A 26,949-nucleotide genomic window follows, 5' to 3' on the forward strand; every position below is an offset into this window, starting at 1 on the left:
TTTCTCCCTTCTACCTTTTGCTTCTGTCCTCCTTTTATGTCCCTCTGTCTCCTTGCATTGGTTCCCATCCCCCTGCCCTATTAGTTTAAACGTGACCTTTCCTACACTCTCTTTCCCGTTAACTGCACGTAAACGCTTCCATGTTGTTGACCTCACCCCCCCCCCCACTGTTTAGTTTAAACCCACCCATGTAGCACCAGCAAACCTGTCTTCCAGAAAGTCAATCCCACTCCAATTAAGGTGCAACCGATCCCTTTTGTACAGGTCACCCCTTCCCCAGAAGAGATCCCAGTGGTCTATAAATCTAAATCCCTGCCCCCTACACCAACTCCTCAGCCACACATTCAGATCTCCTATCTCCCTGTTCCTACCTTCACTAGCACGAGGTACTGGAAGCAACCCAGAGATAACCACCCTGGAGGTCATGCTTTTCAGTCTCCTGCCTAGTTCTCTATACTCACATTGCAGAACAACCTTCCTCTTCTTACCCATGTCATTTTTGCCTACATGCACAACTACTTCCAGCTGCTCACCTTCCCTCTGGAGGATGTTCTGAAGTCTGTCTGAGATGTCTTGGACCCTGGCACCAGGGAGGCATCACACCATCCTAGCGTCTCGCCCGTTGCCACAGAAGGAATGGGTGACATTTTGGGTGGAGTCAAGACCCTTCTTCAGACTGAGAGTCAGGGGAGAGGGAAACTGTAGATATGAAAGGCTAAGGTGTGAAAACAATAGATCAAAGAGGACGCTGATCAAGAAAGATGTAGAATTCGATCGTTGTCAGCTGAGGGGAAGGTGTAAACTGTATTTGTCACCACAAGATGTTAAATTTATTGGCATAAAATGCATGTAGCAACCTAAACATAACTTGAGTGGAGATGGGTAAAACTGGATTTGAACAATTTGCGGATTTCCTTCAGCGACTTTGGAAGTTGAGGATTTCATTTCTAATACAAGGTTATCGAAACATATACTGGCCAATAAAAGTAGAACAATGACTAAGAGGCGTTTACAGCGAGTTGGGAAATCCCGGCCCACATACCAACAATGTACGCAGCCAGTATCAAGGCGTTTGCAAGCACGGGTTAGCGCTGGCATGAACCTTGGATGTTGCAGCGAAAAAAAGTAAGACTGGTTTTGGAATGACTATAATGGGCTGCTTGTTTTACAATTACTCATCTCCAATTTAATTGCATCTGAATCTGAAAAGTACAGAATAAACGGACTTCTGAAAATGTGTACTTTAAGCAAGTGAAGTATTGAATGGCGATAACGTGAGTAAACGAGGGGGCAGAGGGGTGTTAATGGTAGTCCAAAAAGAGGCACGTCTGTGCAGGTGAGTTGCTTGGAAAGAAAGAAGTTGAAGGAAACAAACCACCTTATTGAGTGACAAATCGCGACCAGTGTAACCTGTCTGGGATGCGGACACCGGCGTTCCAAGTGTTTTAAATGTCGTGGCCTCTTCTAGTTGCTAATCACGGCGTTTAGTATCTAAGATAGACACAGGATGATGGAGTAACTCAGCGGGGCAGGCAGCATCTCTGGAGCAAAGGAATAGGTGACTTTCGGGTCGAGAGCTTTATTCAGACCCAGTGCTATCATTATAGCGCTGACTACACTGGTTAAAGATTAAGAGCTTGACGCGGCAAAGAGAATGAGCTTGATCAATAGTGGATCGCGTTTATGTAGGGAATGGGCAAGATTTAGTTCCATACTCTTTCCCGAGAGTGGAGATGGGTAAGACAGACAACGTTAGCGTTTATTACCCATCTGTAATTGTTTTTGAAGTCCACTTCAGCCTTCCACCTTAAGGTAGTTTTACACTGAAGCGGGGTTTGGGACCCACCATGGCATTGAAGGAACACCAATATATTTCCAACTCAGAATGCAGTGTGTAGGAAGGAACTGCAGATGCTGGTTTAAAGATAGACACAAAAGCTGGAGTAACTCAGCGGGACAGGCAGCATCTCGGGACCCCGAAACATCACCCATTCCTTCTCGCCGGAGATGCTGCCTGTCCCGCTGAGTTATTCCAACTTTTTGTGTCTATCTTCAGAATGCCACTGTATGTGTCTTGGAAGTTGCAACTTTTGTATCATACCTAATGTTGGTCCACCGACGATAGTTGGTCATTTAGTATGGTCATCCATTTTGTTCCTTGTGACTAGCTGCTGGCTTGAGTTGCCTAAATGTTGGGTGAAGTAAGTTCCAAAAGACAAACTTCATAGAGGTGGACACTAAATGCTGGAGTAACTCAGCGGGACAGGCTGCATCTCTGCAGAGAAGGAATGGGCGACGTTTTGGGTCGAAACCCTTCTTCAGACTGAACTTCAGACTGAACTTCTTCGTGGTGTATAGATTAATGAGGGGAATAGATAGGGTGAATGAACAGAGTATTTTGCCTGAGGTAGGGGAATCGAGAACGTAAGGGCATAAGGTTAAGGTGACAAGGGAAAGATTTAATAAGAACCTGAGGGGCATTTTGAACACACAGAGGGTGGTGGGTATATGGAACGAGTTGCTAGATGAAGTAATTGAGACATGTACTAAAACAACACCTTAAAAAGCATTTGTACAGTTATGAATAGGAAAGGTTTAGAGGGATAGGGGGCAGATAGAGGGAAATGGGACAAGGTTGGTTGGGGCATCTTGTTCGGTTTGGACGAGTTGGGCTGACGGTGCTGTTTCCGTACTGCATGACTCTATGGTGGTTGATAAAAAGTTACTGTATGGGTGCTAGTGGTTCTGTAAACTGGTCATGCATAAAGTACCTTGTGGATGGTCTTTTCGTACTATCGATAAGAAAGTGAAAAGGGGAGATATCGGGACAGAGGGATATTTGCAGGTGTGGAGTTATATATACAGGCAAGAGTGCCAAATAAAATAGTTCACCCAGCAATTCTTGACCCAGGCTCTTTATACTTGCAATTAGAAAATAACATTTAATTATACAAACTAATTTCCTAAAAATAATCCTTTTTAAAAGTCCTTGCTCATATTTTTGTTCTTGCCATACCGATTATGCACTTCTCAAATTCACTATTTCATCAAACCCTCTGTTGAGTAAAACAGTGGACTGAATTATTTGTGATTTGTGATTTTTTTTCACCTTGGTAACTCATTAATGAATACAGATTATTTATTCACGTAGAAAAGTATTTGGGAGCATCACTCCTGAATCACGTGTTGCACATTCCATGGTGACTGATTTGGAAAGGGATCACTAGTAAAGTAAAGTATGATTGTGCCTTCTTATAGAAATATTGCATGAATATGGAAGACTGTCCATTTTCATTTATCAGTTTGCGCAACTGTTCACTGCGGGGCACTGGCAGCAATAGACTCTTCACGTTCATGAGATCAAGGTCTTGCTGTCGCTGCTAACAGATAGGATTCCTGCCTATATATACTAGAGGGAGGAACCCTCATTCACCTAGGAATTTTCCCTTGTAGAGACATTGAGTCACTAACAACAGCTTTGAATGCATCTTCCTGTATCAATTGTTAGCAGCAGTTAGCAAAGAGTGATCCTGAGAAAGAAGTCGGAGGGAGAGAGTTGCAGAAGAAAAATAAATGGGAATAAAGAGGAATAAGAATAAAAATGAAAGGATGAGGACTTAAATAGTTGGGAATAAAGATGAGCAGGATATGGGGAAAAGAGTTGAGGAATATGTTTCAGAAGAGAATGGGAGAACAGGATTTTTGTTTGGAGGTTAGGCATCTAATGGGTGAAAAGCTTTGGAAACTATTTAAGTTAGCAAAGAAATTGCAGAGAATTGTGAATGTAGCCCAGTCCATCACACAAACAACCCTATCACTTATTTGAATTGAGGATCAAAAAAGAAGCGTACATATAAGCTGATGAACTAAATGTAGAAAGTGTCTCAGAATGAAAGGCTGCATTAATACAGGATCTGCCTGAACCCTAGGCAAGAAGTGAGGCTAAGTGTGAGAAAGTGATGACATAACAATTGAGGAAGTGATATGTTGTAGTCAGTTAAAAAATGATTTCATTTGGCTCTCTATTTTTCTTAAATCTAAATGTATCATTGTAGAGTTTGCCTCAATGAAGTCCTTGGAAAGAAAATGTTTCAAGTTTTTCAAGGCTCTAAACCCTCAGCTCAACCCTTAGAATTTAGAATGGGGTGACACAGTGACATAACAGTAGAGTTGTTGCCAGAGATTCCGGTTCTATCCTGACTACAGGGGCTGTCTGTGTGGGGTTTGTACGTTCTCCTGGTGACCACGTGGTTTTTCTCCAGGTGCTCCGCTTCCCTCCCACATTCCAAAGATGTGCTGATTTGTAGGTAAAAATTGTAAATTGTCCCTAGTGTGTAGGATAGTATGGGTGATCGTTGGTCGGCGTGGAATCGGTGGGCCGAAGGGCCTGTTTCTGCTTTGTATCTCTGAAGTCGAAAATCCAAAGAGTTTAATGTAAATTGTATCATCAAGGATGTGCCTTCAATATTTGCAATTTCCTCCTGAAACTTTTATTTATCTATCTTTTCCACTCCCGGTGTTCTGATTACTTGGTGTATCTGGAGCTGCCTCAATATATGTATAATTTAGAGTCATTGAGCCATATGGCATGGAATCAGGTCTTTCAGGCCACCAAGTCCACGCCAATCATCAAATATCCATTTACACTAATTCTCCACCGATTTCTTCTACCCCTATTTGCATCTCAACCTTCTCATCCAGTTTCTACAACTTGCCTACACACTCGGGGCAACTTAGTGGCCAAATAGCCCACCAACCCTCATGCATTTGGGATGTGGGAGGCAGTTGGAGCACCTGGAGGAAACCAGCGCGATCGTGGGGATAAAATGCACACTCCAGACAGGCAGCATTGGAGGTCAGATTGAACAGTGCATCACAGTGTTCCACATGTCAGAACTGTATAACCATGGCTATTCTTCATATCTAAATTCTGGGGACTGCATCATCAACAAAAGCGGAGTAGTGCTATATTGTCAGCACCACTGTCTCAGTTGACATATTAAACCAATGTCCTAAGATCCCAAGGTACTATTTTGAAGGAGAGCAAGGGAGTTACATAGAGTCATAGTTAGAAAGAATGTAAACTGCTCAACCCATCCATTCCAGCTGATACTGTTCAAGTACCTCAGAGGAAATTTCATGCATTTACTACCACTACTTAATTATTCAATAAAGTATTTTCCACCAACTCTTTGTCACTACAAATAAGTTGTCTGGTCCTAATCACAACACTCATTGTGAAGGTTGTGCAGAAATTTGGTTTTGGATTTCCTGCATAACAGGTTACCTCCAGATTACACCCCATCTGTTCATTCACTGTCACTGAGTCTGAATCCTGAAGGTTCCCTATCCAAACGCAGTGCATGTACACAGTTGTTCTGGGAGGTAGTTCACCACATCATTCCGAACTGCCATTACGAATAACAAAATATTGTGGCAGTCTAGTGACACTCATCGTTTGACAATAAGTAAATAGGTACTCATGAATAGAGACATTCATAGAGAGAAAAAACATATATAATGGTGGACCATACTGAAGGGCACAATAAAAATGCCTTGCCTAGTGCTCACATTGGGCATTCAATTTTAAAGCTGTTCTTAAAACTCAGGTAGCTTTGGGTTCAGTTCCATCTTGATTTCTCTTTGTCTCATAAAAAGCACAGTGTTTGTTAAATGTTGGAATATTTTCACTTCTCACAAAGAAAGTAACATGCACTAATGCACTAAAATGTGTCAAATATTCTTAGGATTTAAACAGCCATACAGTTTACCCATTTCCATAAGAGCTCATGAGAACTGTTGATGTATGTATGGTATAGGGAGGAAGATGTACAAGTGGGGAGAAAAATATAATCATGGAAAGTTTGAAGTATTATGAAAGAAATTTTACAATTTTGCACCAAATAACAGAAAAATTGTTGGATAAGCAAAAAATTGCACAAAAATAAGAAAAAATCTGATCAAATCCTGTACATCATATTTCATATTGAAACCCTTTCCTCTTTTTTTTTGACGTGTTGGCAACTATTGTTTCAAAATAGAGAAGCTTTGGTCTAGCGTGTATGATTAGTAACTGAAAAACAAAATTACTCTGAAACAGAACAGGATACAGAAGATGATGTCTGAACCCTATGGAACAAAATTTCTTTAATGCTTCCGCCTTATGTTAAAAACGTCACAAATGGATGAAACCATGTACACCCTCCTTTGGATTCCTTCTTCATAGCTCGGATATAGTCAGCATTCCATAGGACTAACTCGCCAAACTATATAAACATTTCCATCTCATCTTCCGCATTTTAATTTAGTTTAGAGATACAGCGTGGGAACAAGCCTTTCAGCCCACTGACCAACGATTACCTGTATACTAGTTCTATCCTACATACTAGGGACAATTTGTCGAGGCCAAGTAACCTACAAATCTGCACCTCTGGAAGGTGGAAGGAAACCGGAGCACCAGGAGAAAACCCACAGGGAGAAGATACAGACTCAGTTTCGACAGCACCCGTAGTAAGGATGGAATCCTGGTCTCTGGCACTGTTAAGCCTCTGTCCCACTTTCGCGATCTGATTGGCGACCTCTGCCGAGTTTGCCCTTGACTCATACTCACAGCATGGTCGCCACGAGGTCGTGGGAGGTCTTTGTAACTCTTCCTCATGTTCATGAGTGGTCGCCGCGTACTCATGGCCTCAAGTAGGCGTTTTTTCCAGCCTGATAAAAAATGTCCACAAGTTAAAAAAAAAGGTCGGCATGGAAAAAATGGATACTTTGTACTCGTAGGTAAGTCATAGGCAGGTCGTAGTAGGTCGTGATGGTAGTCGTAGGTAGTCGTAGGTCGGTAACGGGCCAGAGGAAAAAAAATGCAAACATGACAACATTTTATCATGTGATCATTTCCACTCATAGCTAGTCATAGTTGGTCTTAGGTGTGGAAGACTGAGGTCGAGGGGGGTCGTAGGAGGTTGTCGACATAGTCGAAGGAGGTCGTCGACATAGTCGTAGTAGGTCGTAGACATAGTCGTAGGAGGTATGATCGTAGGAGGTCTTTTACTTCGGCGAGTCAACACGACCTTGACATTTTCCAACTCGTCTTCTAGGGTCTACTAAACCCATGGATTAGGTCATCCAAATGGGACAAGCCCTCTAGACAGTATCTCTACCGCTGTGCCACAGTGCTGCCACTGTGTTCGACAATTATAAGGTGTACATTTATTTGATGTTTTGTAGATTGCACAATATTTGTATTTTATCATTTTAATGTCTAATAAATCTATTCCCCAACACGCCTGACTGATTAGTCTTTGTAAATCTATTTAGAACTTTGCTGTGATATTACTCATATCGGCAAAATCTTAAATTAGAAGGCCTGGATCATATCTAACTGAGGATTACTTCTTTCCAGTATTGGATTACATTAATCAAGACAGTTTGCATTATGTTCCTATCTTCAGCTGCTGATTTAGATTGTTTCCTATCTACTCGAAAAGCATTCAGGAACATGTGTAAAATGTTTTCTATCAGCCTACTAAAATTTGTCCTGTATATTGTTCATTTAATCATACTACATCCTAATCTAAGCATTTCATTCTCCTTGGTGGTGTCTTAGTGATACTGAATGCCCTTAGACCGTAGAACAGTACAGCACAGGAACAGGCCCTTTGTCCTACAATGTGTACACCTGACATGATGCAATGATCCATATACCTCATATACCTCAGTTTTATGTGTATCCATCTAAAAGCCTCTTAAACGTCACTGTTGTATAGCCTCCATCACCCTCGGTGTAAAAAATAACTTGCCCTGCACATCTCCTTTAAACTCCACCCCCCCCTCACCTAAAATGTACAACCCCCTCGGTCTTTGACATTTCCACACTGGGAGCAACAGTCTGACTGTCTATCGTATCTATGCCTTTCATATTTTATATACTTCTATCAGCTCTCCCCTTAACCTCTAGTGTTTCAGAGAAAACAATCCAAGTTTGTTCCCACCTCTCCTTTCAGCTAACACCCTCTGTATACCAGACATCAGCAACATTGCTGGAGTAACAGGCCATGAGTTCACTCTGGGCAAGTATGAGGTGTTGCACTTTGGGAGGTTGAATGTAAGGAGAAAGTATACACAGTTAATGGCAAGACCCTTAACAGCATTGGTGTATAGAGGGATCTTGGTGTGCCTTGGGGTTATGGGGAGAAGGCAGAAGAATGGGGTTAAGAGGGAAAGAAGATAGATTAGCAATGATTGAATGGCAGAGTAGACTTGATGTGCTGAATGGCCAAATTCTGCTCCAATCACTTAAGAACTCCCTGAAAGTGGCAACACAACATAAAGAATAAATATGCTATATTGCCTTCATCAATATGGTGATTGAGTATAAGAGCTACTAAGTCGTATTGTGTGCTGTTCTGATTGTCCCACTACAGGAAAAAATAGGTTTCAGAAAGGATGTAGACAAGGTTTATCAGGATGCAGCCTGGATTAAAGAATATTAGCTTTAATGAAGAAGGGTCTCGACCCAAAACCTGACCCATTCATTCGCTCCAGTGATGCTGCCTGTCCCATTGAGTTACTCCGGCATTTTGTGTGTATCCTAGCTATAAAGAGAGGTTTCTCTGGAGTATCGGAGGTTGAGGAGAGACCTGATGGGAATATATATAATTAAGTGGGATAGATAGCATGGAAATGTCAAAGAATGGAGGGCATATTTTTTTGGTCAGGGGGGAAGGTTTAAAGTAGTTGTGCGGGGTAATCTATTTTACACAGAGAATGGTGGATGCTGGAATGTGCTGCAAGGGGTGGTGATGGTGGTGGTAGCAGGTATGATAGTGGTGTTTAAGAGGCTTTTAGATAAGAACATGGAGGGACATGAATCATGTGAGGCAGAGGACATTGGTTAACGTTATCATGTTTGGCATGGATATTGTGGGCCAAAGTTCCTGTTCCTACATCCAACGTTTCTCTTCTCTTTGTTGTACAGCAAATGTCCGACCTAATTATTTTTTCAGGTGACTCATTCACACAGTTTTTAGGTGGTTTGTAAACATTGATGTTTAATTCTCAAAACTCCTCTTGTATTGCCCCAATTCCCACCTAGGTCCCTCTACTTCAATGAGTCCAGTTCCTGTTATTTGAAACAATACTCCCACCACTGTTTAGTTATGCTTCTTCTCTTCCCTTTAACCCGATGTTGTGAGAAATACTCCATTTTGCAAATTGTTATGTTCATTACCACTAACAGATAAGCCTCTCATTTCATTCTGTGACCATGATGCAGTATAATGTGGATAAATGTGAGGTTATCAACTTTGGTTCTTGGTTTCTTGGTCCTCCAAAATATTCCAAATGGAATTTAAACTGGAGGTGGTGAAGGGAGGGCTTAAGCCAGAAAGGGTTATTGGGAAGAAAGAGCTACTTTAAATTTAGTTGCATCTGGTTGGGTAACTATAGTTGGGTGGAGATTATTCCATGCTTTAATTGTGCGGGGGAAGAACGAATTGCTGTATACATCTGTCTTTGTAGCTGGGATCACAAATTGGATCGAATGCCCTTGTCTGCTCCTAATTGGTTTGGGTTTGGTGTAGGTCTTGTAGTCTATGTCGAGCTGACCATTTAACATTTTGTAAAAACAGGTCAAACGGTGAGCTTCACGTCTGTCTTGGAGAGGGTTCCACCCCAGAGAATTCAGAAGTTTGGTGACACTCGCTTCTCTCTCATAGGTGTTAGTAACAAATCGAGCTGCCTGTCTTTGGACACGTTCGATGGAAGAAATGTTTTTATTTGTGTATGGGTCCCATGCTGCAACTGCGTAGTCCAAATGAGGTCTAATGAGGGTGAAGTATAGCTTCTCCTTGACAGAAGCTGAACAATGATGAAAGTTGCGCCTCAGAAAGTTTAGGACACCTGTTGCTTTCACCGTTGCATGATGAGTCTGACCATTCCAACGCAGATCATTCTGCAATTTGATGCCAAGATACCTGGTTTGTTTGGATTCTTCAAGGGTGGCGCCAAGTATATTGTAAGATGTTTCGCCTGCATTCCTCTTTCTGGTGACACGCATAGTTTCACATTTGGAAGGGTTGAAGGGTGGCAAGAACAGGAAAGTAGACTATTATCTGAATGGTGGCCAATCAGGAAAAGGGGAGATGCAATGAGACCTGGGTGTCATGGTACAGCAGTCATTGAATGTAGGCATGCAGGTGCAGCAGGCAGTGAAGAATGCCAATGGTATGTTAGCATTCATAACAAAAGGATTTGAGTATAGGAGCAGGGAGGTTCTACTGCAGTTGTACAGGTTCTTGGTGAGACCACACCTGGCGTATTATGCACAGTTTTGGTCTCCTCATCTGAGGAAAGACATTCTTGCCATCGAGGGAGTACAGAGAAGGTTCACCAGACTGATTCCTGGGATGGCAGGACTTTCATATGAAGAAAGACTGGATAGACTCGGCTTGTACTCGTTAGAATTTAGAAGATTGAGGGGGGATCTTACAGAAACTTACAAAATTCTTAAGGGGTTGGACAGGCTAGATGCAGGAAGATTGTTCCTGATGTTGGGGAAGTCCAGAACAAGGGGTCACAGTTTAAGGATAAGAGGGAAGTCTTTTAGGACCGAGATGAGAAAAGCATTTTTCACACAGAGAGTGGTGAACCTGTGGAATTCTCTGCCACAGAAGGTAGTTGAGGCCAGTTCATTGGCTATATTTAAGAGGGAGTTAGATGTGGCCCTTGTGGCTAAAGGGATCAGGGTTTATGGAGAAAGGCAGGTACAGGATACTGAGTTGGATGATCAGCCATGATCATATTGAATGGCGGTGCAGGCTTGAAGGGCCGAATGGCCTACTCCTGCACCTATTTTCTATGTTTCTATGTTTCCTCTACCAATAGGTGTGCCAGAACCTCCACTGTCACTACTCTGCAATTCACCCATCACTACACAATGACCTCAACAGGACCATATCACATGCAAAGCATATAAGGTTTAGTTATTGTATTGTGTTCCCTCCTCTCTCCAAGATGCCCCTTGATTAGGTCCGTATTTGTTGTTGTTCTATGATACACAAACCAAAAACAACTTAATCATGACACCGGAAGCAAATTAACTTGTTGTCCATCCGGGAATGTGACTCAAAAGAATAAAACAGCAGACACTTGAAATCTGAAATAAAATGGAAATATTCCTCAGGTTGGACAGCATCGATGGGAGGGAAATAGAATTAAGGCTTCAGTTCATTGACCTTTTATGAGAACTAAGAAAAAAAATAGTCCACAATATGTCTCCCCTTGACAGTGGAGCAAGCAAATGCTGGTTGAATGTGTGTTTTGTAGAACAATTTTGTTCATTCTGTAAGGGTGCAGCAGCTTCCTGCCCCTCTAATACTCTATCCTACTCACACCTTTCCATCTCTGGCTCTACTGCATGGAGGGTGCTGGTAGATATTTTCTGGAGCAAGAGGAAATACTGGGCCCCCTGTTGCAATTCTGAGCCTCCTGTATGATGAGGGTGGTCTGTCACTGGTGTGCACCCACATTCAGGTGGTGACTTTGGTGTGCTTCCAATACCCAGGTGCAACCTGCATAGGCTTGTTAAACAAGCCTCCTCCCACATGGCATGCACTGGTGATGTAGTGCTTCCATCTGGAATGCTGCCTTTCGATACGCCACTTGACTCCCGAAGGCAACCTTCAGCTATGCTGCTCTGCAAGCAGTGACGGAAATCGCTATCAAAATATGGAGGGGACCGGGGGACAGAGGAGGGACACAATTTCTTGGCGGCCACGGGCGCATGCGCACACTCACACTCACACACGAGGCTTCGAAGGCTTCTGCCGTGAGCCCTGTGAACGGTAATTACAGCTCAATCCAGCGCTAAATGCAGCTCAACTCTGCCTGTCTCGCCGGGTTAACCTACAGCCCTGCCTGGACTGACGGAATACCCGTCTGGAGCCGTGGAGCTAGCGCTGCTTCTCCGCACTGGCTGTAAACCTGGGCCATGTTTCCCTTAAGTCCAGGCAGGGCTGTAGGTTAACCCGGCGGGACAGGCAGAGTTGAGCTGGGTTTAGCGCTGCTTCTCTGCGCTGGCTGTGGGCCTGGGGGCACCGCGCCCATCTGATTCCCAACGTCTCTGGCCACCCTCAGGCATGGGGAGGGGGGGGGGGCACTCGGGTGGGGGTGATGAAGCCGAGTTTTAGTTAAAAATATAAGAAGATATTAAATTGGCTTCTGGGCTAGCTTACAGCTTATATTTAGTGTCAAATTAGGCTTTCCTCAGGTTGCGGGGTGTGTGAGATAACATTGTCTCCCAAGTGAAGGAGCTAGAGAGATATCTTTGAAAGTAAGATGCCATAAACCAAATGACCAATGTTTATGGAGGAGGAGGCAATAAAGGAAGAGAGAAATAGACAGTCACATCTTTGTAAACAAATGACCTATGTTTATGAGGGACCAAATGACAGAGGAAGCAGCGAACAGAGCTAGGGTGGTCTATTTGGAGATAAGGCAAATGGCCAATGTTTTTAGTATATCTTGTACCATGTAAAAAAAAAGGTTTGATGTGATGCATTCTGTGGAAACCTTTTCCAGTACCTCTGACCATGACTAATGTCTGTGGAATGTAATAAGGGGACAAAAAAACCCTATTTAAGGCAATGTAATTCTGTTGTTCAAGGAAGGTGGCTGAGCACAGTCAAATGTCTACATTGGTCACTTGACTGGAGTTCTCCCTCCCTTCCATCGGCCGATGTTAAGTAAAGTTTTGAACTGGTCTACCAAACAGTTTGTGTGGTGTCTGTTTATTAAGAAGCGAACCTGGTTTAGTAGTTAAGATAAGTAGCTTTTTCAGGGGCGGGGATGGTCCAGTGATGGTTCGGCAGCGATTGCAGCGCTGGAGAGCGGCCGGGATCGATCCTGGCTGCGGATGAGGCTCAGGTCTGTGTCCAGGGCTGCCATTGTGACCCTATGACCTGGGCACGTCTCCCTCCTCCAATCACCAAACTCTATCCTCAGTCACACCCCCCTACTTCCGCCTCTGACCGACACCTCCCTCCTCCAAACACCGCGCTGAATCATCATGTTTCGCCCCCAATGCCTGCTGACCGACGTCTCTCTCGTCCAATCGGCGCCCTTGATCAGCAGTCCCACCCCTACTGTCTCGCGGAAAGTGGAGATTTCACCGGGTTTTTAAATCAGGATTACGAAAAATGGGGAGGGGGGGGGTCGTCCCCCACCTCTCAAAACAGAGCAACCTCGACCCATTCTCGTGGCCCGCCATTGGGTTCTGGAGCGGCGTTTCCTGAGGGGACCAGCCAGAACCACGGCTTCGGCGGCAGCACAGCACTGGAGCGCTATCGCGGAGCGGAGCGGCGAAACCTTGCCCGGGTCGCCGCGCTGGAACTCCGGTGTGCTGTGCCCGCCGATGAACACCGCAGAACTGCGGGACTGTGGACTGTGGACGGCTGCGCTGACCTTAAAATTGTGGAGCCTGGGATCTCTTGCTGGGATCGCCAGTGATGGAGCTCCATCCAGCGTGGCCTGTTGGCTTCGGAAGCCGCGGTCTCCGGTAAGGATGCGGCCGTTCCAGGCATCCCAAGCCTCTGAGAGGGTTCTCCTGACGCCGGAGCACCATCACCCGGCAACAAGGGCCTGAAACATCGGGCCCCGTAGCGGCGACTGCGGAGGCCTCAATAGGCCCGACTATGGGTGCACAAGGGGATAGGGACTGAACTTTGTGCCTTCCCTCACAGTGGGAAACATTGTGGGGAGATGTTTTTATGTTTTATGTTAAATTTCTTTATAATGTTATGTATTCTTATTAATGTGCTGCAATGGCAACTTGAATTTCACTACACCAATTGGTGTATGTGACAATAAATGAACCTTATGCACCTTAAGACCTTATATCCATGTTTCCTAATCACCATAATCTCTCCTTTATAAAACCTGAGGAACTGCAGCAGTTCAGAAAGGATGTGGACCATTATCTTCTTAAGGATGGGCATTGCCAACAATGTCTGGATCTCCAAAAAACGAATAACATTCTGCAGACAAGCTTAAAGAGGTGGATAATCTTCCTCATCTATAAACAGCACTGACAATAACATGGGCTTGTACAGAAAATATTTTTTTTTTTGTTTACTGACTTACATTTGAGACGTGCTTTGATTAAATTGCCTTTGTCACTGAGATTATAGATATCATTAAACATATTTTATTTGCTAAATTGGCACAAATTACCATTGGTGCCATCGGGCGTGTCCTTTGCAAAGGCAAAACAATTCATTCAGCTTTCATGACATCAATGTAAACATTGTGCCAGGTGGTTTCTTTCCTCATACTTTAGACTTTCCAGTACCACACGTGATTTCCCGGCAGAGGTAGCTGGTGCTTAGGGTTTTCCCTTTGATAACTTATTAATTACTGCATGTTCCAACATGAATCAGCAACCCAACCTGTCCCTTACAATCTTGGCACCAAATTAAAAATTCACCAACATTGCAGACAACTATGGCTGATACATCAGCGCCCCACTTCAGTGACAGAGTGCTGCATTGACAGAGGTGCTGTCACCCACCCATTCACTCCTAGGTATTTGTACAATTTCCTAAAATGCTATTTCAAAGCAGAGCAAAGTTGTCCCTGGTCTATTTTGATATTAACCCTCAAGCAACTGTCTGAAACAAATTATCTCTCCCATATCACATTTCTGCTGTAAATGAAAATGCTGGAGATCTAAAGTTAAAAAAAAAATGCAAATGCTGGAAAATGCTCTGCAGAATATTTGAAAGAAATAGTCAACATTTCAGGTTTGAGACCATTTCTCAACCTCAAAACAATAATTGTTAATATTTCCACAGGTACTGCCTGACTGAGTTTTCCCAGCATTTTACGTTTAATTTTCCTTTTCCGTTTGTGGGAACTTGCTCCATGTAAACAGGCTTCAGTGTTTATTAAATAACAACTGTTACAAAATGTCAAAAGTACTTGTTCATCGTGAAGGTCTTTGGGATCATCTGAGAGCGCCGTGAAAGATACAGTCATAACTGCAAGTCCAATGTGTTATCAATTGAGCGGCCATTTTATGGTGCCTCTGATGCACGTCATGTTTAAAGGCGTGTTGATATTGCATAATCCAAGGAATATAATCCTTGCAAACATTGATTGGTATCATGAAAAGATTGTGACCCTGTTCATCATTTGGTGGTTTGCTAGGAGCAGCAGGATCAAAATATAGGGGGAAATCCCTCCATATCCCTCCAAACCTGTCCTATCCATTTGCCTGTCTAACTCCTTCTTAAATGTTGGGATAGTCATGAACTATTGGGACAATCCTAGGACTGTTTGTGTGTTGTTATAAATCAGATGACTCATTAGGCAAACTTTATTAATGTCATCTGTTTACTTATCGATTTACAACTTATTTCATCTCGGTATGTCAAAATGTGCATCATGGCTTATCAAAATAAACAAAAATAGTTGAATTTCCTGTTTAGAAATATTACACGAAGATGATGGGAACAGCTGTAGTCTTTCTATTTCACAACCAGTCTGACAGTCTGCTCATTCAGTCTTCCTTTCCATTCCACTCTCTTCCAGATATCACACATTACACTTGGTAGATACCTGCAAGGAAGGTATGAGCTGACCAGCCAGATTATTTTTTTAACCTCAAACTGGCAAATATCACTTGAGTATCAGAGATAATACATTTTGAAAATGAGCCCAAGATACCATAACTAGATTAATACCCAGTCAGTGAGGCTTGTAACCGCAACAAAAAACAAATTGATGGAGGGGGCAAAGGAATGGTTGGTGTTTCGGGTTGGGACCCTGCATCAGGATTCAACAGACTATCTCTCAGGCAAGAGTGCTCCCGTTGTCGGAAACAAACACTTGATCATAATATTTTCACCGACTTTAACAAACTGTCCTGATTAATGCATTATTATAATTATTGATAGAAAGATTATTGCTTAGCTTGTACTGCAACACTATTTTGGGCATTTATTTATTTGATTCATGCATTTGGTTGTGATTCCTGTTTAAACTACATGTGATTCCTGTTTAAACTATATCACAAGAGAACTGATACTGGTCAACTTGACAAAATAGCAATGGCTATTTAGAATAGGTTTACCTGAGATATATTTGGTAATTATCTCCGGACTTATTTTTTCTAGGTATGATTCACTCCAGAAAATTCCTACTTGGATTAATTAATGTACTCTCAAATGGACCTCCTTCCAAATTCCAAGCCTTACTGATTGACTTGTTGGAGAAAGGCCTTTTAACCAAAGATGGCTACAGACATTACAACCAATGTGAACCTGAGGATTTGTCACGGACTATCCTGGTGTCGGTTCTCGGCAAAGATGAAAGCTACTATCAAGCATTTCTCTCCATTCTCTGTGTCCATTTTCCATGGATTAGTGCGGGGTTACAACAGGTTTACAATGGCAGGGATCAAATGTGGGCGAACGGGCAATCTGACAGTAAGTGAATTCATTTTTGAATTGCTTTTGCAAGCTAAAGTAAATTAGATTATGAAGAAGTAAATGTGTTTTAGTTTGTAAGATAGGCTGACTGGTCCTACAAGTAATTTTAATTTAACGATTCAAGAATGAGTTTGCAGTCATGTTGATATTTCCCTAACAAGCCACTTATTTGAACAACATCCAGTGTAACATTACAACCAATATTATCAAAGATCCACACCACCCTCACCATCATCTCTTTTGTTTAGAGATCCAGCATGGAAACAGGCCCCTTGGACCATCGATAACTCATGCACATCAGTTTTGCACCCAATCCTTACACATTAGCGGCAAATTTACAGCTACCAATTAACCAACAAACCCGCGGGGGTCTTGGGGAGAACATGCAAACTTCACACAGACAGCAGCCGAGGTTAGGATCAAACTTGGATCTCTGGCGCTATGAGGCAGCAACACTACCACTGTGCCGCCCTTTCAAAGCACCAGGCTGCAGGAGCCTGAGAAACACTACCTATTGGTTCACAAATAACTTCCAACTCCCCTGCACAACCTGAATCACAACTCTACTAGGCACTGAACCAACGAACCACACAGATTTTGCCCAACTCGATGTACTTTGGTTATTCCACTATAATGGTCATGTTTACTTGGATTAACTGATAATTTACTGAATTATTTTTCTTGGTTTTATTGCATCTAATATGCTTGTAAAACTGATGCGAGTAGCAACGTAGTGCATATGGCAACTAAAAATACTCCTGATTAGAAATATAGAAACATAGAAAATAGGTGCAGGATTAGGACAATCGGCCCTTCAAGCCAGCACCGCCATTCAATATGATCATGGCTGATCATCCAACATTAGTACCCCGTTCTTGCTTTTCCCCCATATCCCTTGATTCCCCAGCCTAAAGAGCTAAATCTAATACCCCTGTCCCACGGTATGAGTTCATTCCAAGAACTCTCCCGAGTTTAAATAAAATCAAACTCGTGGTAAGCACGGGGAATGAACGTAGCGGGTACGTCGGAGCTCGGGGACGTCTCTTAGCGCTATCGGCAGGTACTCGGGAAGACCCGCTAACAGCAGGTAAGCAAGGGAAGACTCGTGAAGATTTTTCATCATGAGTCATGATGAAAAATCATGATGAAAAATATCCACGAGAGCCCCGAGTACCGACGAGTGGCCATTACCGTAAATCACAGAGTTTAAATCAGGGCAAACTCGGGAGAACTCTTGGAATGAACGTACCGTGGGCCAGGGCTTTAACTCTCTCTTGAAAACATCAAAGAATTGGTCTCCACCGCCTTTTGTGGCAGAAAATTCCATCGATTCACAACTCTCTGGGTAAAAATGTTTTTCCTCATCTCAAACCTAAATAGCCTACCCCTTATTCTTAAACTTTGACCCCTGGTTCCGGACTCCCCCAACATTGGGACCATTTATTCTGCATCTACCCTGTCCAATCCTCTAAGAATTTTATATGTTTCTACAAGATAGCCTCTCATCCTTCTTATTTCCAGCGAATACAGGCCCAGTCGACCCACTTTTTCATCATGTAGCAGTCCTGCCATTCCGGGAATTACGCTACACTCCCTCAATAGCAGTCTCGTTGCACCTCCCCTTCTCATAATCTGACACCATTCAGATAATAATCTGCCTTCCTGTTCTTGCCACCAAAGTGGATAAACTCACATTTATCCACATTATACAGCATCTGCCATGCTTCTGCCCACTCACCCAATCTATCCAGTCACCCTGCAGCCTCGTAGCATCCTCCTCGCAGCTCACACTGCCACCCAGCTTTGCGTCATCCGCAAACTTAGAGATGTTGCATTTAATTCCCTTGTCTAAATCATTAATATATTGTGAACAACTGGGGTCCCGGCACCAAACCTTGCGGCACCCCACTAGTCACTGCCTGCCATTCTGAAAAGGACTTGTTTATTCCTACTCTTTGTTTCTTGTCTGCCAACCAGTTCCCTATCCATGTCAATACCCTACCCCCAATACCGTGCTCTCATTTTGCACACTAATCTCTTGTGTGGGACCATGTCAAAGGCTTTTTGAAAGTGCAGATACACCACATCCACTGGCTCTCCCTTATCCATTCTATTTGTTACATCCTCAAAATAAAATCCAGAAGATTAGTCAAGCATGATTTTCCCTTCATAAATCCATGCTGATTGAGACCGATCCCATCACTGCTTTCCAAATGCGCTGCTATAACATCTTTAATAATCGACTCCAGCATCTTCCCCACGACCGATGTAAGGCTAAATCCCTATAATTCCCTGTTTTCTCTCTCCTTCCTTTCTTAAAAAGTGGAGTTACATTGGCTACCCTCCAGTCCACTGAAACTGATCCACAGCCAACTTTGGAAAATGATCACCAATGTATCCACGGTTTCTAGGGCCACCTCCTTGAGTACTCTGGGATGCAGACCATCTGGCCCTAGGGGTTTACAGTATCTGCCATCAGCCCCAACAGTTTACCTAACACCCTTTCCTGACTAATGTGGATTGCCTTCAGTTCCTCCCTCCCACTAGATCCTTGCCCCCTTAGTATTTCTGGGAGATTGTTTCTGCCTTCCTTAGTGAAGACAGCACCAAAGTACTCGTTTAACTGTTTTGCCATTTCCTTGTTTCCCATTATAAATTCACCTGTCTCTGACTGTAAAGGACCTACATGTGTCTCCGCTAATCTTTTCCTTTTTACATACCAAAATAAATTTTTACAGTCAGTTTTTATATCCTCCGCAAACTTTTTTTCATGCTCTTTTCCCCCCCTCTTAATTAACCCCTTTGTCCTCCTCTGTCGAGTTCTAAATTTCTCCCAGTCCTCAGGTTTGCCACTTCTTCTGGCCAATTTATTTGCCTCTTCCTTGAATTTAACACTCCTTGACTTCCCTCGTCAGCCACGGTTTAGTCGCTTTTCCCCTTTTATTTTTTCACCAGCCAGGGATGAACAATTTCTGGAGTTCAACCATGTGGTCTTTAAATCTTTCCCATTGCATCTCCACTGTCAAGCCTTTAAGTATAATTTGCCAGTCTATTCTAGCAAATTCCCACCTCATACCTTCAACGTCTCCTTTTTTTCAAGTTCAGGACCCTAGTCTCTGAATTGACCGTGTCACTCTCCATCCTAATGCAGAATCCCACCATATTATGATCACTGTTGCCCAAGGGTCCTTGCACAACAAGATCGCTAACTAATCCTTCTTCATTACACAATACCCAGTCTAGGATGGCCTGCACTCTAGTTAGTTCCTCTACATATTGGCTTAAAAAAACAATCTATATACGTTCCAGGATATTCTCCTCCTCAGTGCTGCTACCAATTTGGTTGGCCCAGTCTATATGTAGATTAAAGTCACCCATGATAACTGCCATACCTTTTTCTACATACATCGCTAATTTACTGCTTGATGCTATCTCCAACCTCCCTACTGCTGTTTGGTGGTCTGTATACCACTCCAACAAGAGTTTTCTGCCCTTGCCGATTTTGCAGTTCTACTCACGCTGATTCTACAGTATCCAAGCTAATGTCTCTCCTTGCTATTGCATTAATCTCCTCTTTAACCAGCAATGCCACCACACCTCCTCTTCCTTTCTGTCTATCCTTCCTGAATATCGAATACCCCTGCATGTTTAGCTCCCAGCCTTGGTCGCCATGTCTCCATAATCCCAATTATATCATATCCATTAACTACTAACTGCGCATTCAATTCATCCACCTTACTACGAATGCTCCTCGCATTAAAGCACAAAGCTTTCAGATTTGTTTTTGTTATCTCCCTTCTACCTTTTGCTTCTGTCCTCCTTTTATGGCCCTCTGTCTCCTTGCATTGGTTCCCATCCCCCTGCCCTGTTAGCTTAAATGTGAGCTTTCCTACACTCTCTTTCCCGTTAGCTACATGGATACGCGTCCATTGTTGTTGACCGTTTATACAACTCCACCAATCCCTCCTTTGGTTTCATTTCAGGAGCACTCATTGCAAGGTCAAAAAATGTGTTCCAAAATAGTGATATAATTTAAACCAATAACATGTGATAATGCCAGGTGGATTTATTATGTTTTCCTCAGCACTCACCATATTCCCTGGAATACTACTATCTTTAATCAGACTTCACTGGACTTTATCTTGCACTAAACATAGAAAACATAGAAACATAGAAAATAGGTGCAGGAGGAGGCCATTCAGCCCTTCGAGCCAGCACCGCCATTCATTGTGATCATGCCTGTGATCATACCCTTTATTCTGTATCTGTACACTGTGGACAGTTTGATTGGAATCATGTATTTTGCTAACTGTACCTCGTGAGAATAATAAATTAAACTAAACTAAATACCCCATGAATTCAATGGGATTGAAAATTTGATTTACTGTGTCCGTCTGCTCATAATACCGCAGAGCTGTGGAATCTGGGTATTTACATCTCTTTAGGGAGGTGTTCACACTTCAGGATGATTCACCAATGTTAACTGTGGCTACCAAGTCAGCCCTGACGGGTAGACACAGCTATCCCAACATAAGAATGGGTGAAGGTCATTTGTCTCCTTAGGTCTGTTCCGCCATTCAGTATGGTTATGGCTGAACTATAAATTAACTCCATCTGCAACATTTTGCACAATATCCTTGGTAAACAAAAGTAAATCAGTAAAGGAAAAATTAATATCAACTGCTTCCAATTTTCAGGCCAGAAACTCCAGCGACTGCAGTCTTTAGATGGTACATCCTTGACTCATATAAAACAGTACAGCCTAGGAACAGGCCCATTTGTCCAGCAGTGTCTGTGTTAAAGATTATACCAACCCTTCTGCTTGCTCATGAGCCATATTCATGCCTATCTAAAAGCTTTGTAAACACCACTATCATGACTACTTCCAATACTCCAATAGGTGCAGGAGTAGGCCATTCGGCCCTTCAAGCCAACATCGCCATGGCTGATCATCCAAGCTCAGTATTCTGTTCATACTTTTTCTCCATATCCCTTGATTCCGTCAGCCCTAAGAGTTAAATCTAACTCTCTCTTGAAAACATCCAGTGAATTGGCCTCCACTGCCTTCTGTGGCAGAAAATTGTACTGATTTACAACTCTCGGGTGAAAAAGGTTTTCCTCAACTCAGTCCTAAATGGCCTTCCCTTTATTCTTAAACTGTGACCTTTGTTTCAGGACTCTCCCAAAATCGGAAACATTTCTTTTGCACTACTTCAGATCGCACTGCAATCTTTCACCATTCTGCTGTTTTGCACTTGCTGCTGTGTTTGTTGCTGTATTTATCACTACCATGGATACTGTTTATTTTGTGAACTTGGTATGAACAAGAAATGCTATGCCACCCTGCTGCATATAACAGCCAAACTAACCTGCACCTCAACAGTGCCTGAATTGAGAGATCCACTAATGCCCCATGGTGCTGGGGGTTTTACACTCCCAAGTACCATTCTTTTTCTTCATCTGTGGCATTGCAAGTACTAACCTTGACAAATTCCTGCTTCTAATTTTAATTCATTTTCCCAGTATACACCAAATATTAGCTCTTTCCTTTACTTTAAATATAGACACAAAGCAATCGAGCAACATATCCTCTATTTTCTTATTTTAATTTATAAGGGACCATATTGCTCTTGGGGACGATCAGCCATGATCACAATGAATGGCGGTGCTGGCTCGAAGGTGCTTGCTAACCTTTTCCGAATACAATATTGGACAAATCATGTGGATTTGATATCCATTGCAAGGTTCTTTCCCTGCATCTTTTTAGTTTTATTTTGTTACCTGTTCTTAGTTTCTCTTCTGGCCATCAGAACGTGCAGGATTTTTTATTTTTAGCTTGCTTTCTCTTTCAGTTTTATTTCTTTTTCCTCTATAGACATACATGTTATGTTGGCAATGTAAACATTCCTCCTTAAATACCTCCCACTGCTCTACTGTGGTATAGAAGTTCAACCACTTCTCCGTATTTCATCACATGAAGTTTGCCTTATCCGAATTTAGAATTCTATTGACCATTTTGTGCTTGTTTACAAATACTATATCAAACTCATTAGGGAGAGCTATCAGGCTGAAGATAAAGGGGCCATTTTGCATTCCATGAGACAACATCAGACCCTGCCTTTAGCAGTAACCAACTGACCTTGTGCTCCAGCCAGTATTTTTTCACTTTGTCCATACCATTAAAACAGCTTGTCTGTTCATTACTTCAATGCCATTCATCAATGCAAATGAGCTTCTTTGTTTCCCACGGTGACCATGTTTCAAAAGAGCACCGTTGAATGTGAAAGAATGATGGCATTTTCTGAGATCAAGAAAGGCACTGAATAAATAGCAGCACAGTGGCACAGATGGAAGAGCTGTAGCCTTACAATGCCAGAGACTCCGGGATCAATCCTGACCTCGGGTGCTGTCTGTGTGGAGTTTGGCTGCTCCGGTTTCCCCCCACATCATAAGACATGCGGGGTAGTAGGTTAATTGGCCTCAATAAATTGTCCCAAGTGTGTAGGGAGGGGATGAGAAAATGGGATAACATAGAACTAGTGTTAATCATGGGCTGCGGAACCGGGGGGCGGGAGGGGTGGGGGCTGCAGCCCCTCTACTTTTTTGGCGAGACATGCTTCATAACCCGGGTGGAAGGGAAGGAGGGAGGGAGGGTGGGCCCGTCCCGGCCCGCCCCGGCCCCGAGAGAGATGGAGAGAGGGAGAGTCGGCCCCGAGAGGGAGGGAAAGAGAGGGGGATGGGGGATGGGGAATATATCCCCCCGCCTTTTGAGTTGGGGGATGGCCTATATTATCCCCCAGTTTTTTGGAGGTTGAGCAACAAAAAAAATAATAATTGTGCCACCCTCCCACACCCCACCCCTGCTCAGTCGCTCCCCTCCCTCACCGGGTACCCCCGAGACTAGTGATCAGTGATCGCTCAGCCCCCCCACTTTCAAAAACATTCCGCGGCCCCTGAATGGGTGATTGATGGCCAGTGGGCTGAAGTGCCTGTTTCCATGCTGTATCTCCATACAAGACAAAATTAAATGTTTTATAAAATCTTGATTTGAGCAAAGGTTGTGTATTCTTAGAGATTTTCCAAGCAAGCTGAACAAATGCACAGTGATTTCTATGTTCAGGATATTATGTTTTAACTTTCCGTCATCTCCTGTTCAGTATTGTAGACAAGTGCAATGTGAGGAGTTTACCCTCAGCCTCAAAGATGATAAGCCAACTCCTTAGTGCGTGATTCAGTCAAACTGAGCACAATATGCTCAAAAGGTTGTTTGCTAGCCATTTTCTATTCCTTTTTCAATGAAATATCACAACAACCTAAACGGGTGTTTCATCAGAAAATTCCATCTCTGTTATCAATAACATTGGATGGTTCTCATGGAGTCGTATAGCAAGGAAACAGGCCCTTCAGCCCATAAAGTCCATGCTGATCATCAAGTACTCATTTACACTGAGCCTACATTGAATTCCAATGTTAGACACAAAATGCTGACACAAAAAGCGTGAATTAAAAATGGGAAACCCTCTGGGTTTTCAGCATCCGATAGAGAGAAACAGAGTTAACTTTTCATGTTGAATACTCTTCATCAGTAATTAACTCAAAATTCAAAACGAGAAAAGTTGGTATTATGTTGCAGAGAGAGTTGCGAATGATAAAAAATGGTGTGATATTTCTAAGATTTTCTTTTTCACTCATCTGTCGGTTCTAATGAAGCCCAAATGCTAGTTTGAGGAGCAGCACCTCATCTTCTCTCCTGATACCTGCAGCCGTTGGGTCTCAGTACTGAGTTCAATCATTTTGGTTAACTTTTTATGGTTTGCATCAAAGTTGGCCAGGCCTGCTGTAAGGTTATCTATCTATAATATTAGCTCAACTTCTCTTCCTTCACATGCGCTGCCTGATGTGCTGGGCATTTCCAGTTGTTTACCGTTTAGTTTCGGGTGTAGCAACGGGTCTGAATACTTTTACAGCTTTACATGACATTTGTATTCTCATTCTCTCTTACTGTCTTCATTAATCTATTTAGAAATTGGAAACTCCCTTGCAACCCTGACCTCACTCTATGAGAAATATTCTCTTTGTCCTTTCATTCTACATCCTCTCTGCACTTTAAAACTGAACTTTCTTTCGCATTTCCCCAGTCTGATGAAGGGATTTTGTCCTGAAATCCTCTCATTTTCTTGCTATAGATAGTGCCTGCCCCACTGAGTAATATCAGTATTTTCTGTAAGTCAGTCATTTCATTAAAGAAATCTACAAAGGCAGTTCTCAACTGCTTAAGTTTCCCGTCTTCTTTTGTCACATAATTAAAATAGCAATGATGTCACCCCTGTAATAAACTTTAAAAAATCAAATCAATATCTAATAATTTTTCCAATACCAGATAAACTGTAAGTTTAAAGAAAATTACATCAATGATCATTATTTGTGCTCGCAGAGAAACTTATCAAGGATGGAGACTACTGCAAAGAGTAAAAACTAAGAGATGTGACCTGATCTGCACTATATTACTATCAGCAGCCATATTAAAGATACAGGATGGTAACAAGATCACAAGTGAATTAAACTTATTAATGAGACAGGCGATGTATATTGCAATAAATAGAGATTGTACATAAATATACTATAATGCCTGCCTTCAAAGTTACATGACTTTTTCTCTTTTTATTTTTTTTGCTTTATTTCAATTCAACTTGTATTTCAATTCATCTTTTCCTGTGCAGAATCTTTAACTTATGATTAAAAATATGTAAAAATGGTGGACACTGAAAGAACAATAGAAGCAGATCCAGGAGCAACATGGCCTCCCTTCTCGTCTGCTTATACTTATGGGATCTTTGTGACAGATTTGTTGTGTTTATCTTCAACTTTCTTCAAGTCTTCAACTTTTTCTCTTAGCTTAATGTAAGTACTTTGCAAGCTTTATTTCAAAAACTGCAAGTTATGATGTCTTCAGAACTTTCAAAATAATGTTGTTGCTCTTCTTCTGTTGCAAGCATGTCTTTTCTTGGGTGGGGAGACCAGTACCCTATGTTCCAGGTACTGTCTCTTGAGTGATCTCTTGCAACTGAAGCAAGACTTCTTTCCCCTTCTTGCAATATATGCTAATATACCATTGACTTCCTAACTGCTTATTGAACCTGTGTTTTACTTTCAATTATATTACTACAAGGCAACCCTGTGTCCATGTGAACCATCACCTTTCAATTTCCCACCATTTAAAAAGTAACCTATCTTTCTATTTTGCCATGTCCTTCTTCATTCATTTAGGCCTATGTCTGTAATCCTTTTGTCAACTCCTTTACAGCCTTCACTGCCTTCTTGCCTCGCATTATCACCAAACTTGGGTGTATTACACTTGGTCCCACATACAAACCATTGATCTGGATTGTGACATCACCCAATGGCCCCCTAAAGCTCACAGTCTCCCTATAATATAAAACCATTTATGCCTGTTCTCTGCTGCCTTCAATCCAGGTCAGAATATTAACCACATTACTTGATCCATTAAGAGGCCTAGTTGAAGGACTTCTGCGGAACCAAATACACCTCATCAACTAATTCCCTCATTATCTGTTCTGTTAGTTAAACATGGGTGAAGGAAATGTTTCCAATGACTCCTCAATTTCTTAGAATGCATCTTACCCAGACACATTGCTACTTGGTATGGCAAGTGCTCTGCCCAAAACTGCAAGAATCTGCAGAGAGTTGTGAATGCAGCCTAATTCATAATGTTAAAAAACTTCCACAGCCCAACCATGGACTCCATCTGTACTTCACATTGCCTTGGGAACACAGCCAGCATAAATAAAGGCCATTCATACCCCAGTCATTCTCTCTTTACCCCTCTATCATTTTGCAAACAATACAAAAGCTTGAAAGCACATAGCACCAAATTCAAGAACAACTTCTTCTCCACTGTTATCAGTCTTTAATCGATTTTAGTTTGATTTAGTTTACAGCATGGAAACTGACCAGCGATCACCCGTACACTACTATCCCACACACGAGGGACAATTAACCTATAACCTGCACATTTTTGTTTAATTTATTGTCATGAACTACAACAACGCCCCCATAATTCTTGTAACTTTCACATGCCAAGGATGAATTCCCAGTCATCCAAACTACCTCATTACACCCCTTGCAGTTTTTAATCTGCTCCCTCTATAATTATAACACTATATTCTTTACTCTGTTTACTTTCTCTTTTGCACAACCTAATGTAGGATTTGCCGAAATAGCACACAAAACAAAGTTTCAACAGATTTTCCAAAATTGATTTCTCATTCATAAATCTATGTTGATTTGAGTCCTTCCTGTAATGAGTTGAGTCGAACACACATCAAGATACAACACATGTTTATTAAATCTACTTACAGCAAGGATCTGAAGGACATTACATTTCCTAGCAGCTAGCTAACTACTAACTAGTGTAGGCCAGCTCTTGATAATATAAAGCACA

General features: G+C 42.4%; 1 protein-coding gene across 1 annotated transcript in view; it reads left to right on the forward strand.

The window, feature by feature from the left end:
• Positions 1 to 813: 813 nt before the first annotated feature.
• The window catches only part of ciita (class II, major histocompatibility complex, transactivator), a 100,660-nt gene continuing 74,524 nt past the window's right edge, over positions 814 to 26,949 (forward strand). The window contains exons 1-2 of the mRNA XM_055651757.1: positions 814 to 1,125; positions 16,173 to 16,484. Of these exons, the coding sequence (XP_055507732.1) occupies positions 16,175 to 16,484 (310 nt within the window). The 5' untranslated portion in view covers positions 814 to 1,125; positions 16,173 to 16,174. The remainder of the gene's footprint in view (positions 1,126 to 16,172; positions 16,485 to 26,949) is intronic.

Source organism: Leucoraja erinacea, chromosome 20 (assembly GCF_028641065.1).
Source record: "Leucoraja erinacea ecotype New England chromosome 20, Leri_hhj_1, whole genome shotgun sequence".
Lineage (NCBI taxonomy): Eukaryota > Metazoa > Chordata > Chondrichthyes > Rajiformes > Rajidae > Leucoraja > Leucoraja erinaceus.